Genomic DNA, 13,439 nt, shown 5'->3' on the forward strand with positions numbered 1-13,439 from the left:
AAATTAAAATACAATTCAGCTATCTCTGATTTCCCATTTCGTGATGGTCATTAATTTCAAAATTATCTCCAAATAAATCTTGAAAGTGTATTTGTTTAAAGATTTTGAAAAAAGTTACCTTGCAGACCAGGATCCATGGCTTGTAATAGGTGGTGTGCTATGCATTGAAATTGACAACTTAGAAAAAGCAGAAGGAGAACTGACTCGGAAGTCAACTTTCTTCTCAGTTCGGTCTGTGGGAGGTTCCAATGAACTTGAAAAAGTTGGAGATTCTTGTCTATTTAAGATAACAACATTTTGTGCTTAATTATCCATTGGCAGTTTCTTGGGATTGCCTTTTATTTAACACATTTGCATGTCAGTATTCGAAAACTTTCATTTCAGTACTTTACACGTGGCAGTTGCACAAAAAAAAATGAAACTAATACATTTCTGGAAGTACTCCGCAAATCACAGAGAGAGAAACCACCTCGCACAGCGACGCACTTTTCATTTGAACTAGAAAAGGTTATGAAAAGGGAAAGAAGCAAGGGATGGAAAGAATGCAATGTCTACGGAAAGGAGAAAAGATCAGATGACAAAAGAGATGATACAAAGTGGAAAACTGGTATGGGAGTAAGTACCACAGGTGGAGACAGAAATAAAATTTACTAATGAATTCAGTGCAGAGTCAGATCAAGTGACAAGATGCTTTTAAAGCATTGGGGTAGGAAATCAAAACATATTAATGGAAGAATTAAAGTGACTGGCCATTGCTAACTTGGGGATGTTACAGTAATAAATTGAAAATAAAACAGTACAGCGGGCAAGCAGGTCTTTCAGCCCAGAAATATCAGCGCTAAACAAGATTCCCAATTAAAACGTTGCTGTTTCTACATGACATATATTCTTCTATTCTAGAAGCCTCTTGTTCATTGCACCTGCCTCCACTAATACTCCTGGCAGCTCATTCTAGGCATATAGTACAGTACCTCATGTAAAACTCGCCCCATACATCTCCTTCTCTTCCCACCTTAAATGTACGTCCTTCCGTGCTGAACATTTTCAACCCTATCAATGATTCTCACTTTTATTAGGTTACCCCATAGCTTCCAACTCTCCAGAGAAAACAACTCAAGCTTGTCCAATCTCTCTTTGTAACTCATACGCAGCAAGGGAACGTCTGCGAAAGGGAGATATGCGCTTTAAATTGGCATCATAGACAAATATTGTGGGCCAAAGAGCCTGTTCCAGTGTGGCACTATTTTATGTTCTAGTCTCAGTTAAGAACATGAATTTCATATTTTCTGGAAATAATTCCTGTTTCACCATCTATCTATGTCAAATCAACATAGTCCCAAGTTCATCTGAAGATTCACATTAGTATAGACAACTGTACTTCATCCATTGCATTTATTGTTCTAGCAATGTTACATTATGCTAAAAGCAAATATTGTGTTAAATTTTGATACTGGAGCTTTCAGATGAAGTGTAAAGGTTGACAATAGTAACCAGTCTCTTAAACAGTCAGGCTGATCAGTGGTTCAGAAATTCAATACAAACTCACTTAATGTTTCCACCAAAAGAATCTCCATTTCCCGTATTTTTAGGAATGGCTGAAGCACAAACAGAATGGGTTACAGGTGGTGATTCAGATCCTTTCTTTTTGCCTTGCTGGGTCCGTAGACTTTGCTTGGCTTTGGATTCCATACCACAGAGTTCCTTGCAAAAATAAATAATTAATTATTTAAGATTGCACAACGATATATAAGCATCTTCAACAGCTATATCAATGTACTTTTTAAAATAAGGGAAAATGTTAAGTGTTGAATAAACCAAACAGCAAAATTCTCATCTACTAAACTTAAGTGAAGTTGAACTTTATTCATCAAGTCTTATTTGACAAAAAAATAAGAAGAGATCTTCAAAAAACATGTTTTGTTCAAGTTAAACTTAACAACTACAACAAAAATAGGGGATTTTAATAGACTTAACTTGAATTAAAATGAGAAGACAATCAGCTTATTTCCCTTAAACCTCAAGTATTTCAATACCATTTAGTCTGGCAATAGTCATCAAATTTTCATTCACTGGTCAATTCCTTTGTCACCTAGTTTAAAAATATCTACTTCACTTTTCACAAAATTTGTTTCAAGAAATAATGATATTCAATGAGAAAAAAACTCAAAATGCACAATCTCCAGAGGTCCTAAAACTCAGTACATCATTTATTAAGCATATTATAATTAATGTACAAACAAACATTTACAAGAATACTGGATACAAACATTTAAGCACCAATGACAATACCAAATAGTGTATAAAAGTTTGGATATTCGTATTACACCCTATTAGGAGCCGATCCAGCAACACACTATAAAGAAGACAAGTACTTACTAGTTCAAGTTCCAATTGCTTCAAGATAGATTACGTTTACAAGACATTAAAAATTAGCCTTTATAAAATGATTCAATTTGTGCTTACTGTAACCCAACAGGCTTTTAGAAACCAGTAGAAACACTGATAAAATTCAACTTTCATTTGCAGAGAAGCTGCTTAATTGTAGTCACTCATTCACATTGGATAATGGTAGGCCTACCAGAGGACTAAAAGATTCCAAAATAAAGCATTGAACATGTAGCCTCAGTACTGGATTAGAATCTAAACTTCCATACTAAAGAGCAAACAACTACCATATCAACTACTTAACTCTAAAAGTTATGGGGGGGGAAAAAAAAGTTTTCTCAACATTTTACTTTTAGGTGAAGAAGAGGTGAAATTACTCATTTTCTACCTTTTCATGCAATACTTCTTATGCAAAGCACCTGTTGCGCTCCAATTAATTAGTCACTTGTGAATTACATATGCAGCATTAACTACCTTGTAGAAAACTGCCTTGTTTACTTGAACTATATTGGCTTCAGTTTGTAAATCTGTACTTAAAATTTGTGTGAAAAAGCAGCATGGTGGCTCAATCGATGTGCTTTGCCAAAAAAATTGCAAGATACTGACTGCCTATTTTCCTGAAAAAAAATCCTCTTGTTTTAAAATACTTTCACTCTATTTAATTACAGCTGTTTATGTTGATCTTTCAGTACTTTTGGTAATGAAATCAAGAAATAAAAATCTCCTTAATCTTGATGAGATGGGCAAAGTCATCCTACTTTCCAGAAAATGATTACCTATGCCATTCATTCCACCATAACCATTCAAATAAAACAAGCATTTCAACACCTGTCCCACCTGTCCCAGTCTTCCACAAATAGTCTTTTCCATGGCATAATATACGAGCAGAGTTTTTACTTTCTGGAACACATTTTCAAACTGAACTGTTTTACCATGTTGAGAGAGATTGATTGGACGATATTACAATAGTTCCATGCACAAAAGAAAGTTCCATTAATCATATATTTAAATGGCACTTCTTGTAAAAAAAACATTTTATCTCATTTCTCATCCTTATTTTCTCCAAAATAGGGGACTTTAAAATAACATGCTTGATTTGTTCTTTTTTTATCTGATGGAGAGGATATTGTTGGGTTGTTATGAAAATTAATTAAGACCTTTATGGTTGAACAAACATTAAGATTTCTAATTTGCACAATATTCATAGCTCACTGAGCAAAGAAAAAAATCAAGGTCCAACAAATAAAAACATAATGGTGAATGAAGATTGTATTCTGAAGTAAGATTCCACCTGATCATCCAACAAGATATTTTTCTGATCAATTATATATTAGTCTAGTCATTAAAAATATGCCAACTCAGCAAAGGAGCATCATGTATACTGGACCAACTACCTTTTCATTGAACTGGGATGTGAATTAGATATTTGTACTCATGGTCTCAGTCTGGAGATCATAACTTTATTGTGTTGGTAAATCAAATCAGATATGGGGTACAACACATTCAAGGTGACATAGCAAAATCCAGAATTTACTTGGGTACAAAATGACACAACATACAGCCAAGAGTGTTGGTTATTTTAGGAATAGACTGCAGTTATTGCAGAGGTGAATGGTTCAGAAAATAACTTTGTATGCATTATCATGTATATTAGTAATTGTGTTACATCACTTTGTTCAACAAAATAGAGGAATGGCAATGACAAAATTCCAAACTTCAAATAAGGAAAAGCAAACCACACATTCCCTCCTATCCTAATCTATTCCTATCAATATACCCCAAATTCTTGGTAAATTGCTTAATGACACAATTTTCATCACTAATATAAAGAATATTTGTCTAAAGGAAGGGAACATTAGAAGTCAATGTCACCCTGTTCTCAAACAAATGTACACATAACTAATATAAATAGAGTGCTAGATACCAAGGAAGAATTATAAAATTGAATAGGTTTTCAACTCAAAAAAAACCTAGGAACTAAACCAGGTGAAAACAGTCAATTAATTTGAAACTTTGCATTGAACTTGTGACAGAATATGTTTGGGAATAGAAACGAGAATATAAATTTCTTAGCAAACTGAAACAAATGTCAATTTCTCCAAATCGCATCTGCGAGTATCCTTCTTTTCAACGTTAAATATATGGGCAAACGGCAACAATTTAAATAAAGTTTGTGCAAAATGAGTGGATTTTTAAAAAAAAACACACCCTTAATTGGCCAAAATCAATTGGCCAATTAACTTTTTGATAAGGGAATTGGATAACTAGCTAATTTGGAGTCAAATTATTGTGCTAAGTAGCAGACAATCAAATTATTTGTGAATACAGTAAGATAGGGAAGGGTGTGATATTATTTGAGGAAAACAAGGCTCCTGGAAGAGATTAGACATGTATTTCACATTATTTTGGGGTTTAATAGAAATAATTGTTTCATGAAAAATATCACTAATGTACTCTTAACGAGTATCAATTAATGCATTAGGTGACTTACAAACCAGCAGTTTACTGCTATATAACTTCTGGTATTTCCCTCCTTTCCTAACGACTCCTGGTTAAAACTGAAAAATTTCTGTCTTTTCAGAGAGCTCATGGACTTCCTCACTGAGGTGATAACCTTTGGCTCAGAACTCTCTTGAGATGCTGCTAATAGTGAGAAGCCTCGAGTTAAGGTGAAACTTCTAAGTAACAGTGACTTAAGGTTTGCCTCGATATTTTAGTATACTTCTATTGCTGAATAACAAGATCTCTTGATTTTAAAATGAACACTCCAAAAAAAAAAGTTCCTAGATCAGACTGGGATGCAGAAGAGAGGATTCATTGTTAGGGCAGCAAATTTAATGGTTTGATATTTTGGTGGTTTCTGATATTTTGTTGCTGATGCCTTAGATGTCCACCTGTGAGACTTTATAAATAAAGGAAGACACTTGAGTGTCCTATCCATCTGCTGTGGGATGGGGCATCTCCAAACAACAAAGTCCAGAATGAAAGGAGGTGATACACTGATGGAGGTCATACTTTCTTTTTTTCCATTTAGACCCTATCTGATTCAAACTTTGTTGCATCCTTACACAGTGTAGTTTATTTTAAATATTAAGAAAAATGACTTGTAATCTTCTATTCCAAAAGAGCGAGAGAATGGGTGGGGATAAGAGATTGGGACCTCCACGAGGGGAAAAACAACCCTGTAATTGTGGGACAATAGATACCACATCTGGGGGAAGGCAAGGAAAAGAAACCAGGTGTTTCCTAATGTTTACTTTTTAAAAAAATTTAGACATACAGTATGGTAAAAGGTTATTTCAGCTCAGGAGTCCGTGCCTCCCAATTTCTAGCCAATTAACCTACACCTATGATACTTCAAATAGTGGGAGGAAACTGGAGCTCCTGGGGAGACACTTGAAGAATGTACAAACTCTTTTCAGTGTGGGATTCAAACCCTAGTCCTGATTACTGCTGTAAAGGTATCGTACTAACCGCTGCTGCCCCCAAACTTCTAATTTTATAAACCTCATTCACTTCCCAAGGCAAAGAGGGGTTTACTTTAAAGCAGGATCTATGAAAAGCAATTAGTCTTCAAAGAAATTTAGTATTTTAGTTGACACCTCCCAAGGGAATAGATGAGTAAAGCCTTTGCACTTAATTGTCTATATCTGAAACATAATTTCACTTTGGGAACCAGATGCTTTGCTACCTCAAGTTTAAAATGGAGGATACTGGACCTGTGTGAAAGTTTATTCAAATTCCTGTCTATGTGGAGACAAAAATTGGATCCAACTAAAGTGTGCTTACAGGTGATTGTATGCAACGTGAACATTACACCATCAATTTTTTTTCTCACAAGTGAGATGTCATTTATTGAAGGCTGGAGAAATAAAACAGGGATCACATTGGGGTTTGCAGAGAGTCAGAGATACAAGGTTGGAGTGTGGATCCTGGTGTATTGGGGTCAATGGTAGGAAGTGTCATGAAACAATAGGACACAGAATAAGTGAAGCTGGTGTGAAGATGACTCAGAATGAAATAATATTAAACAGGTTTGCTATCAAATTTTCTCACAGGCTTTGCATTCCTTGTCTTAAACATGAACCTCTCATACATAGAGACAAAGTGCAGGCAAGTTTAATACCAATGTAGTTTTTTTTTAGTTACTCTTGTTTTACCTTGTTAGATTAATTGTTCTGTGCATCTAGTAGTACAAAAAAAAATGTACATTTGGCACGCTAGATAAAACGACAAATAATATGAAAAATTTAAGAAAATGTAAGTGTCAACAAATGAGCATTATTGAACACTTTCATCTTGCTGGCCTTCCTTCCTATATAATCAGAGATGCAATAAATGGGCAGTTTACCTGCAAACTTCTAACCTTTCCATTTTTAACTGCTGATCCTTGAGATGTCCGTGAGCTCTTTGCAGCAGAATGTTTTCCATTCTGTGATTGTTCATCAAGGTCTTTATTCAGCTGAGAGTGTTTAGTAAGTTTATTTGCCTTTTTAGGGGATTTTGTCTTTTCAACTGTTAGGCAGTTATTTTTGCTTTCACAAAGATCTTTATTTTTTGGTGTAAATGATACAAAGATCTTGTTGCCAAACACATCTTCATTCTCCATACGCTTCTGTGCACGCTCAGCACTTTCAAGGCTTGTAAAACGAAGGATCGCACTGCTACCGGTAATACTTAAAACTTTTCCACCACAATTATCAGACAAACGACGCAGTCTGTTGTTGACTTGCTTGCAATCTCTGTTGAGTGGCAAATTGTACACATACAGAAGAGTATGGCATTGCTGGAGAGAAAAAAAGAAAGTGAATGAGTAGAAGGGAAAAAAAATAAGCTTCCTGTAGCTTTGTATTCCTTCCTTCTAACTTCTCCTAGACCTACCCTTACTTGCTTCCCTTCCCCCTCCTTTCTCTGCCTTGACAGACCAATGAATTTTTAACTTTTCCCATTTTTGACACAAGGCTATCAACTTGAAGCATTATTACCCTTTCCTTCTTGGTAAATATTGTTTAATTGTTGTTCTAAGAAAGAGGGTTATGCTGTGAGGCAGGGAAGGATTAGAATGTTGTGTAGATTTATACAGGTCAGCACAAAAGAGCCTGTACTTTGCTGTAATGTTCTATATTGAGTATTTCCAGTATTGTTCATAATTCCAATAAATAGTGTCTGTTTGTTCAAACATGGAGAAATTAGCAATTTTTTTTTGGGGGGGGGTGGGGAGAATGAAATTTATTGCAGGAGCCCATTTTTTCCCCCAAAAAGCAGGTGAAAGTCATGATTCGATAACAAAGAAAAATTTCTACTGCTGGTACTAGGTTTCATTCCCTGGAGTATGATAAATGAGTTTTATTGGTAGCAGTATTGTGGTTAAATCGCTGGACCTGTAATTCTGAGGTCAGGTTAAGCAATGGCAGCTGTGAAACTTATACTTAGTTAATGATCTATAAATTTTGATAAATTTGTCTTTATAATGATCATAAAAAACTTTTTTTGTTCACTAATATCCTTTCGAGAGAAAATCTGTCATCTTTATCTGATTCCAAACACCCAGAAGTGTAATTGTATCTGAAATTGTCTAAGGAGAAAGGCAATCTGGGTTCTGAAAAAAAAAATTAAAATCAGCAAAATATCCAAACCGCCTATTACTGACACTCTCATTAGTAACAAAAATAGTAATGGAATGATATATTACCTAAGAACATGCACCTGATTTAGTCACGTGAAGTTTCACTGACAAGAAACTTACTTGAGTTTTTTCTGGTAATCTTGGTGGTAATTTTGAAACCAATTCCTCAAATTTGATATGTTTGTGTGCATGCTGTAAAAGTGCATCTGAAACTTGATTCTTGTGCACTAAAATGATTTGAAAACCATGGCGATGCCGAAGGTCACTGAGCTCTGAGGCAAAATTTACATCAGCTGTAAAGTGATAAAGCCACAGTTAGAAAACATTCTGACTGAAATCAAATTCCCTCTTCAATTTTAAACTAAAAATATCAAGAAAAGCTTTCTTAAGTACATTCTTCAAAGCCAAATTATTCAGAATTTGTAACTAGTACAATAAAATTCCACAGCTAAATGATGGACATTTTATTTGCACTAATCTACATTCGTAAGAATTGGATTTATTTTCATTATGGTTTGCATTACGGATCTTCAAATCCCAAAATTGCAATATTTATTTCCAATTTATCAACTTCCCAATGAAGAAACAAAGCTGAGTTGCTATTCTACTAATTATTGCTCACAATCAATTTTTCCTAATGAAATTAAAATTGTTTTAGTCGACTGACTACTTACAAGATACTAAAACAACAGTGGAAGGAGCCGTATGAGTATCAGCAAATCGCCTTAAACTCTGTCTTAGCTTGTCATCTGCAGCATTCTTTGCTGTTGCATTGATATGTGCAACTGTCACCTGTGTCAAAAAAAGATTAAAAAAAAACTCTTTCATAAATAAACTCATTGCAAAAGAGTATATAGTTTTATCTTGCAATATAATAACATAGAGGAATAATGCTAATCTAAATCTGAAAGAAATTAACACCAAATTTTGAAGGTAGTGGAATGTGGAATATGTGAAGTGTGGTTCAGTATTTGGAGGGTTGGGGGATTGCCTATTTGTATGCACAGGACATCACAAGGTTTTAACAGTTCTTAAATTTTAATATTTTTTGTTGAAAGTTGACTTTTTAAGAAATAGCATGTGATATCTTTCTGTGTTTTCAGGATCAGATTAGTTGTGCAGATGACTTACCTGGCAGTTATTAAGTTCCTGGATAACTTCTTTGTTCTCTTTGCTAATATCACACACACACATGAATTCTGCCTCTCTGTGGCCTTGGAAAAATTGTTCACGGATTCGTTGTACTATTATCATTGCTGACCGTCCTGTTGGGACAGAGCAATTTTCTATATCCCAAAACACCCCAATAGGTGGTAGATTCTCCTGTTGTTGACCTGGTATCCCTATATCAGATGATCCTGCGAACATTTATCAAAATTAGAAGAGCATTTTTGTGTGTACTTTCTCAGTAATTTCCATTGGTCATGATTAATATTCATTTTTTTAAATTCTAAATTGCTGAATTAGATAATACCAGCGCAAAACTGTTCATTAAAACATAATTTATGTTCAATTTATATCCATTATTCTACACATCTGAAACATTTCAATAAACAATAAAACTGTATATACATGTAAATAAAATTCTTGAAAGGCATACAAAGGGAATAAGATTTATTATTTTCTGGAATGTATTTAAAAACTATTTTGAAAGAAACTTTTCTATTAAAAATTAAAAGTCCTTTAATTTTTTTTGGTTTCAAGAGAGTTTTCAGTTCTTCAGTATATGCAATTTTCAAAATTAAATAAACTTGGGCTGAATTTACTGTTGACCCTAAATTACATCAACTGTATGCAAAACTGGCCTCAATTTCGTAATGTGGGAAATTCCACTTGTTTGAAGCAGCATTTTGGAGCAACTTTTCTAGAACAAAATATACTCAAATATATAAATAAATTTCCTAATTTATGAATATATCTTAAAATGTCAGTTTTTTTTATTTAAACACTGTTTAGAAATAGAACCAGCCAGGAATAAATCTTGCTGAAAATAGTGAATCAGGTGTGGTTTTCTAAATCTTTCTCTTAAAAGTATTTTCAAATTTGAAATATCTTATTGATAGGAGCCTCAGAAACATCTGTGCTCTGACTTCTTCAGTTCCAATACTCGATTCTATGGCAATGCACAAGAAGGCAGGCCACTCCATATTCCAGCGAGGCATGATTTTCTTCTGGAGAATCTATGCATTTCCCCATTGACCACACCCTAGCTCTGCAATTGCTATAACAGATTTGCCCTGTGTATTCCCATAGTGTGTGTTTATGGCTGCCTGTGTGACTATTGGAAATTTATCATTTGATTGATAAATGGAGCATGAATGAGACAGCAGCTGTGGACAGATTTTATATGCCACGCTTGAACACAATTTGATTTCTTTGCTTCTTCAACAGAGTAAACCTTAATAAATTTTAAGGATGTCAGTTCTGCAATTGCATAAGACAAAAGAGAAACTCAGTAGGCCATGCAGCATCGATAGGAAATAAGACCTGCTGAATTTCTCCAACATTTTTGCATATTACATTCAGCCCCAACATGTAGATTTTCTTGTTTAACCTCAGTTTTGCAATTGCTTTAATCCCCACTTGGCATCAGGGAAAAATGTAGTGGCCATTTAGCAAAAGAAAACAGGTGAAATCTAATGAATAATTTACAAGTCTTTATTAGAACTAAACCTAGTTTTTTTGAATGGATAAAATGTTCAGTATAAAATGGACTTGGTTCAGTCTGGTCAAAGCCCTTGCGGTCCGTACAACAGGAGAGGATTGGCTGTATTATGTTTCAATTGAAATAAGGGATGACCTGAAGGAAAGAGGTTATCATCTGGAAAACTCTGATGGGGCAAGTTTCTTCGGCAAGACACTGAAGTGGCTGATCGGAAGGAATTAGTTGTGGGTGTCCAACAAACAACAAATATCTCTGAAAACCAATAAGAATCTTCCTGATTTACCTTTTAAACCCTGGTGAAGATTCATAAATGTTAAATTCTGTGCACAGTACAAGACTTGGAGGAGTGAGAAGTGAGATTGGACTGTGAATTAAAGAACTTTTCTGAACTTAACACACACATTACATACACATGTAAGGGGGTTAAGTTGCTAATAGAAATAAGTTAAAGTTTGATTCTGTTTTCATGTTTAAAGATGATTAAAAGCAACTTTTGTTTCAGTAACCATTTCTCTTGGTCAATTTCTATTGCTGTCCTCTGGGGTCACAACAATACGGTAATCAATCTTCTATCAATTTAGTCCAATACTCGTTCTTATCATACATGGAAAATACATGACCATTGGCTCAATCAGTTCCCTGTTCCAATGACAGCTTCCAGCCTCGAACATTAAGTGTTCTTATTCACTGTTTTCAAGGGACAACATTTCTATCTTTTTAAAATGCTTTAGTTCTTCTGGTCAAAGTACTCCCAGAATATTGGACATTGGATTCTGAAATTTAGCCCAAGTCAAGATGGCGTGTGACTTGATGGAGCCATGGTATTCCCATGCATCTTGAGGATAGTGATCTTGGATTTGGAAGATGTTATGATACAGTTAAGGCAAGTTACTGCAAAGCATTTTTCTACTGGTGCACAATGCAGTCTCTGTTATGCTTCAGCTGTTTTAAGTACCCATCCTGTTAAATTTCTGATTAATGGAGACCTGCATGATATTGGGGTGTTGGTGGATTTGGCCACTCTGAAGCATTTGTATGTTAGATTAAGTGTAGGTGATTAGATTATCTCTTGTTCAGCGAGTTCAATAGCTTTGGTGTATTGCTCAACAACATGTCTTGGTATTGCTGTATACAGTTCTGAGTAGGAATCGAATTTGCATTCATCAGTGAACATCTCCAATTCTGATGTTATGACTCAAGGAAGGATGAAACATACAAAAATGGCTGCGCTTTAGACAATTTAATTGCTGGATCCAATTCAGACTTGAAGGTAAGCAAAGGGAATGTGAATTCTTGCTCCGGAAGTTGTCTTAAAACTGGGTGCATGTGGTAAAGAATGGATTGGGCTGGTTATGATACCAAAAGACTTGTGCTTCTCTTTTGGATGTTAAAATCAACAGTAACCAGATGTTTTTATTCTATTTCTTTATGTAACTGACAATTGGTAGACTATTTCTAATTGTATTATCTTTATTGTTATTCTAATTAGAGTATGGATCATAGATAATATACTGGAACACCCTAAAACTTGTAAATCTTATGATTATCCCTCCCAGGGAGGCAGTTTTGGCAGGAATTTAAACATGACAATGAATTCTCATCACTTAAAACTAAGAATATACATGAATGGAAAAGAATATTAAAGCACATACCATACTTCTGAGGTTGGAGGCCCAAGTTCCCTGCTGTTAAGATGGGAGTCTCTGTCATTTGACCTTCATTCTGAGCACCATTGCATGCTGATGTGGAAACGGGAACAGACTGAGTTGGTGGGGGAATATTTGGCCAAATCTTTTTTGCATCCAAAACAGGATGCCTGGACGGCTAAAGCAAAGATTTAATAGCAGTAGTTTAGGGCTATATTTCAGATTTTATAATATTACATTTAAAAATGTATGAAAACTGGTTATTTCTTTAACTAATTCAACGTACATCAGATAATGGCTTAGATAAACCAGATGCCACTACAGAAATCAAGCATCCTGTTACAATATCTACAAAGATTTCAGGAAAAATAAAAAAGCTCTTTTTGAATTGTATTTTGTTTGGATCAATATCAAGTATTCTAAAATTATGAGATGTATTTACTTATATTTCAATAAATTTACCAATGACATAGCAATGAAATTACACACATTTATTTTCCACATGCAATCATTAGGAATTCAGTTGAATAATGAGAGTAGCAGCTAATTACTGAAGTTAGAAAAGACTGGAACAACAATGGACAACGTATGGAGAAAGTTACATGCAACAAACCACTTAGGAATGTGGACATTGGAGAAAATGGGGGAAATAAATTAGAAGGTAAATGTAAATGATCCAATCTGAATAAGTGCAATTTACTTGTCGTCAACTGTATTTCAGCCCACATTCGAGGTAGTGAACCTACATTTAAGGACAGATTATATTCTTATATTTTCAGTGAGGCTAGAGATGTGCAAAAGAGCAAAAAATAGAAAATTGGATGATTGTGGAGCTTTGCACATTAAAATTGATGTGAAAATGTCAAACATAGTTGGCTTCATGTCTGCAGCATCTGAAGACACATAATGACACATATAAATGCATCATTATCCTTCCATAAAATTCTTGAAAGCCAGGTAACGTGAAAAATATGCATTGAAAATATGCATTGAAAATATGCATTGAAAATATGCATTGAAAATATGCATGGAACAAAATACTTAAGGGCCAACTCAATATTGAAGGCTAAAGAACTGAAAATATCTTTAAACTATCACTTGCAAATCTTTCTTGTCT

The 13,439-nt window shown here is 34.6% G+C and overlaps 1 protein-coding gene across 9 annotated transcripts in view; it reads right to left on the minus strand.

The window, feature by feature from the left end:
• LOC138746946 (meiosis regulator and mRNA stability factor 1) overlaps window positions 1–13,439 on the minus strand; it is a 52,708-nt gene that overhangs the window by 24,039 nt on the left and 15,230 nt on the right. For all 9 annotated transcript variants that reach the window (XM_069905666.1, XM_069905663.1, XM_069905664.1 and 6 more), the window contains 7 exons: window positions 12,329–12,500; window positions 9,143–9,369; window positions 8,686–8,803; window positions 8,132–8,304; window positions 6,737–7,171; window positions 1,547–1,701; window positions 119–277 (listed from right to left, as the gene is read on the minus strand). In XM_069905666.1, the coding sequence (XP_069761767.1) occupies window positions 119–277; window positions 1,547–1,701; window positions 6,737–7,171; window positions 8,132–8,304; window positions 8,686–8,803; window positions 9,143–9,369; window positions 12,329–12,500 (1,439 nt within the window). The remainder of the gene's footprint in view (window positions 1–118; window positions 278–1,546; window positions 1,702–6,736; window positions 7,172–8,131; window positions 8,305–8,685; window positions 8,804–9,142; window positions 9,370–12,328; window positions 12,501–13,439) is intronic.

The sequence above is a fragment of the Narcine bancroftii genome, chromosome 12 (assembly GCF_036971445.1).
Source record: "Narcine bancroftii isolate sNarBan1 chromosome 12, sNarBan1.hap1, whole genome shotgun sequence".
Taxonomy (NCBI): Eukaryota; Metazoa; Chordata; class Chondrichthyes; order Torpediniformes; family Narcinidae; genus Narcine; species Narcine bancroftii.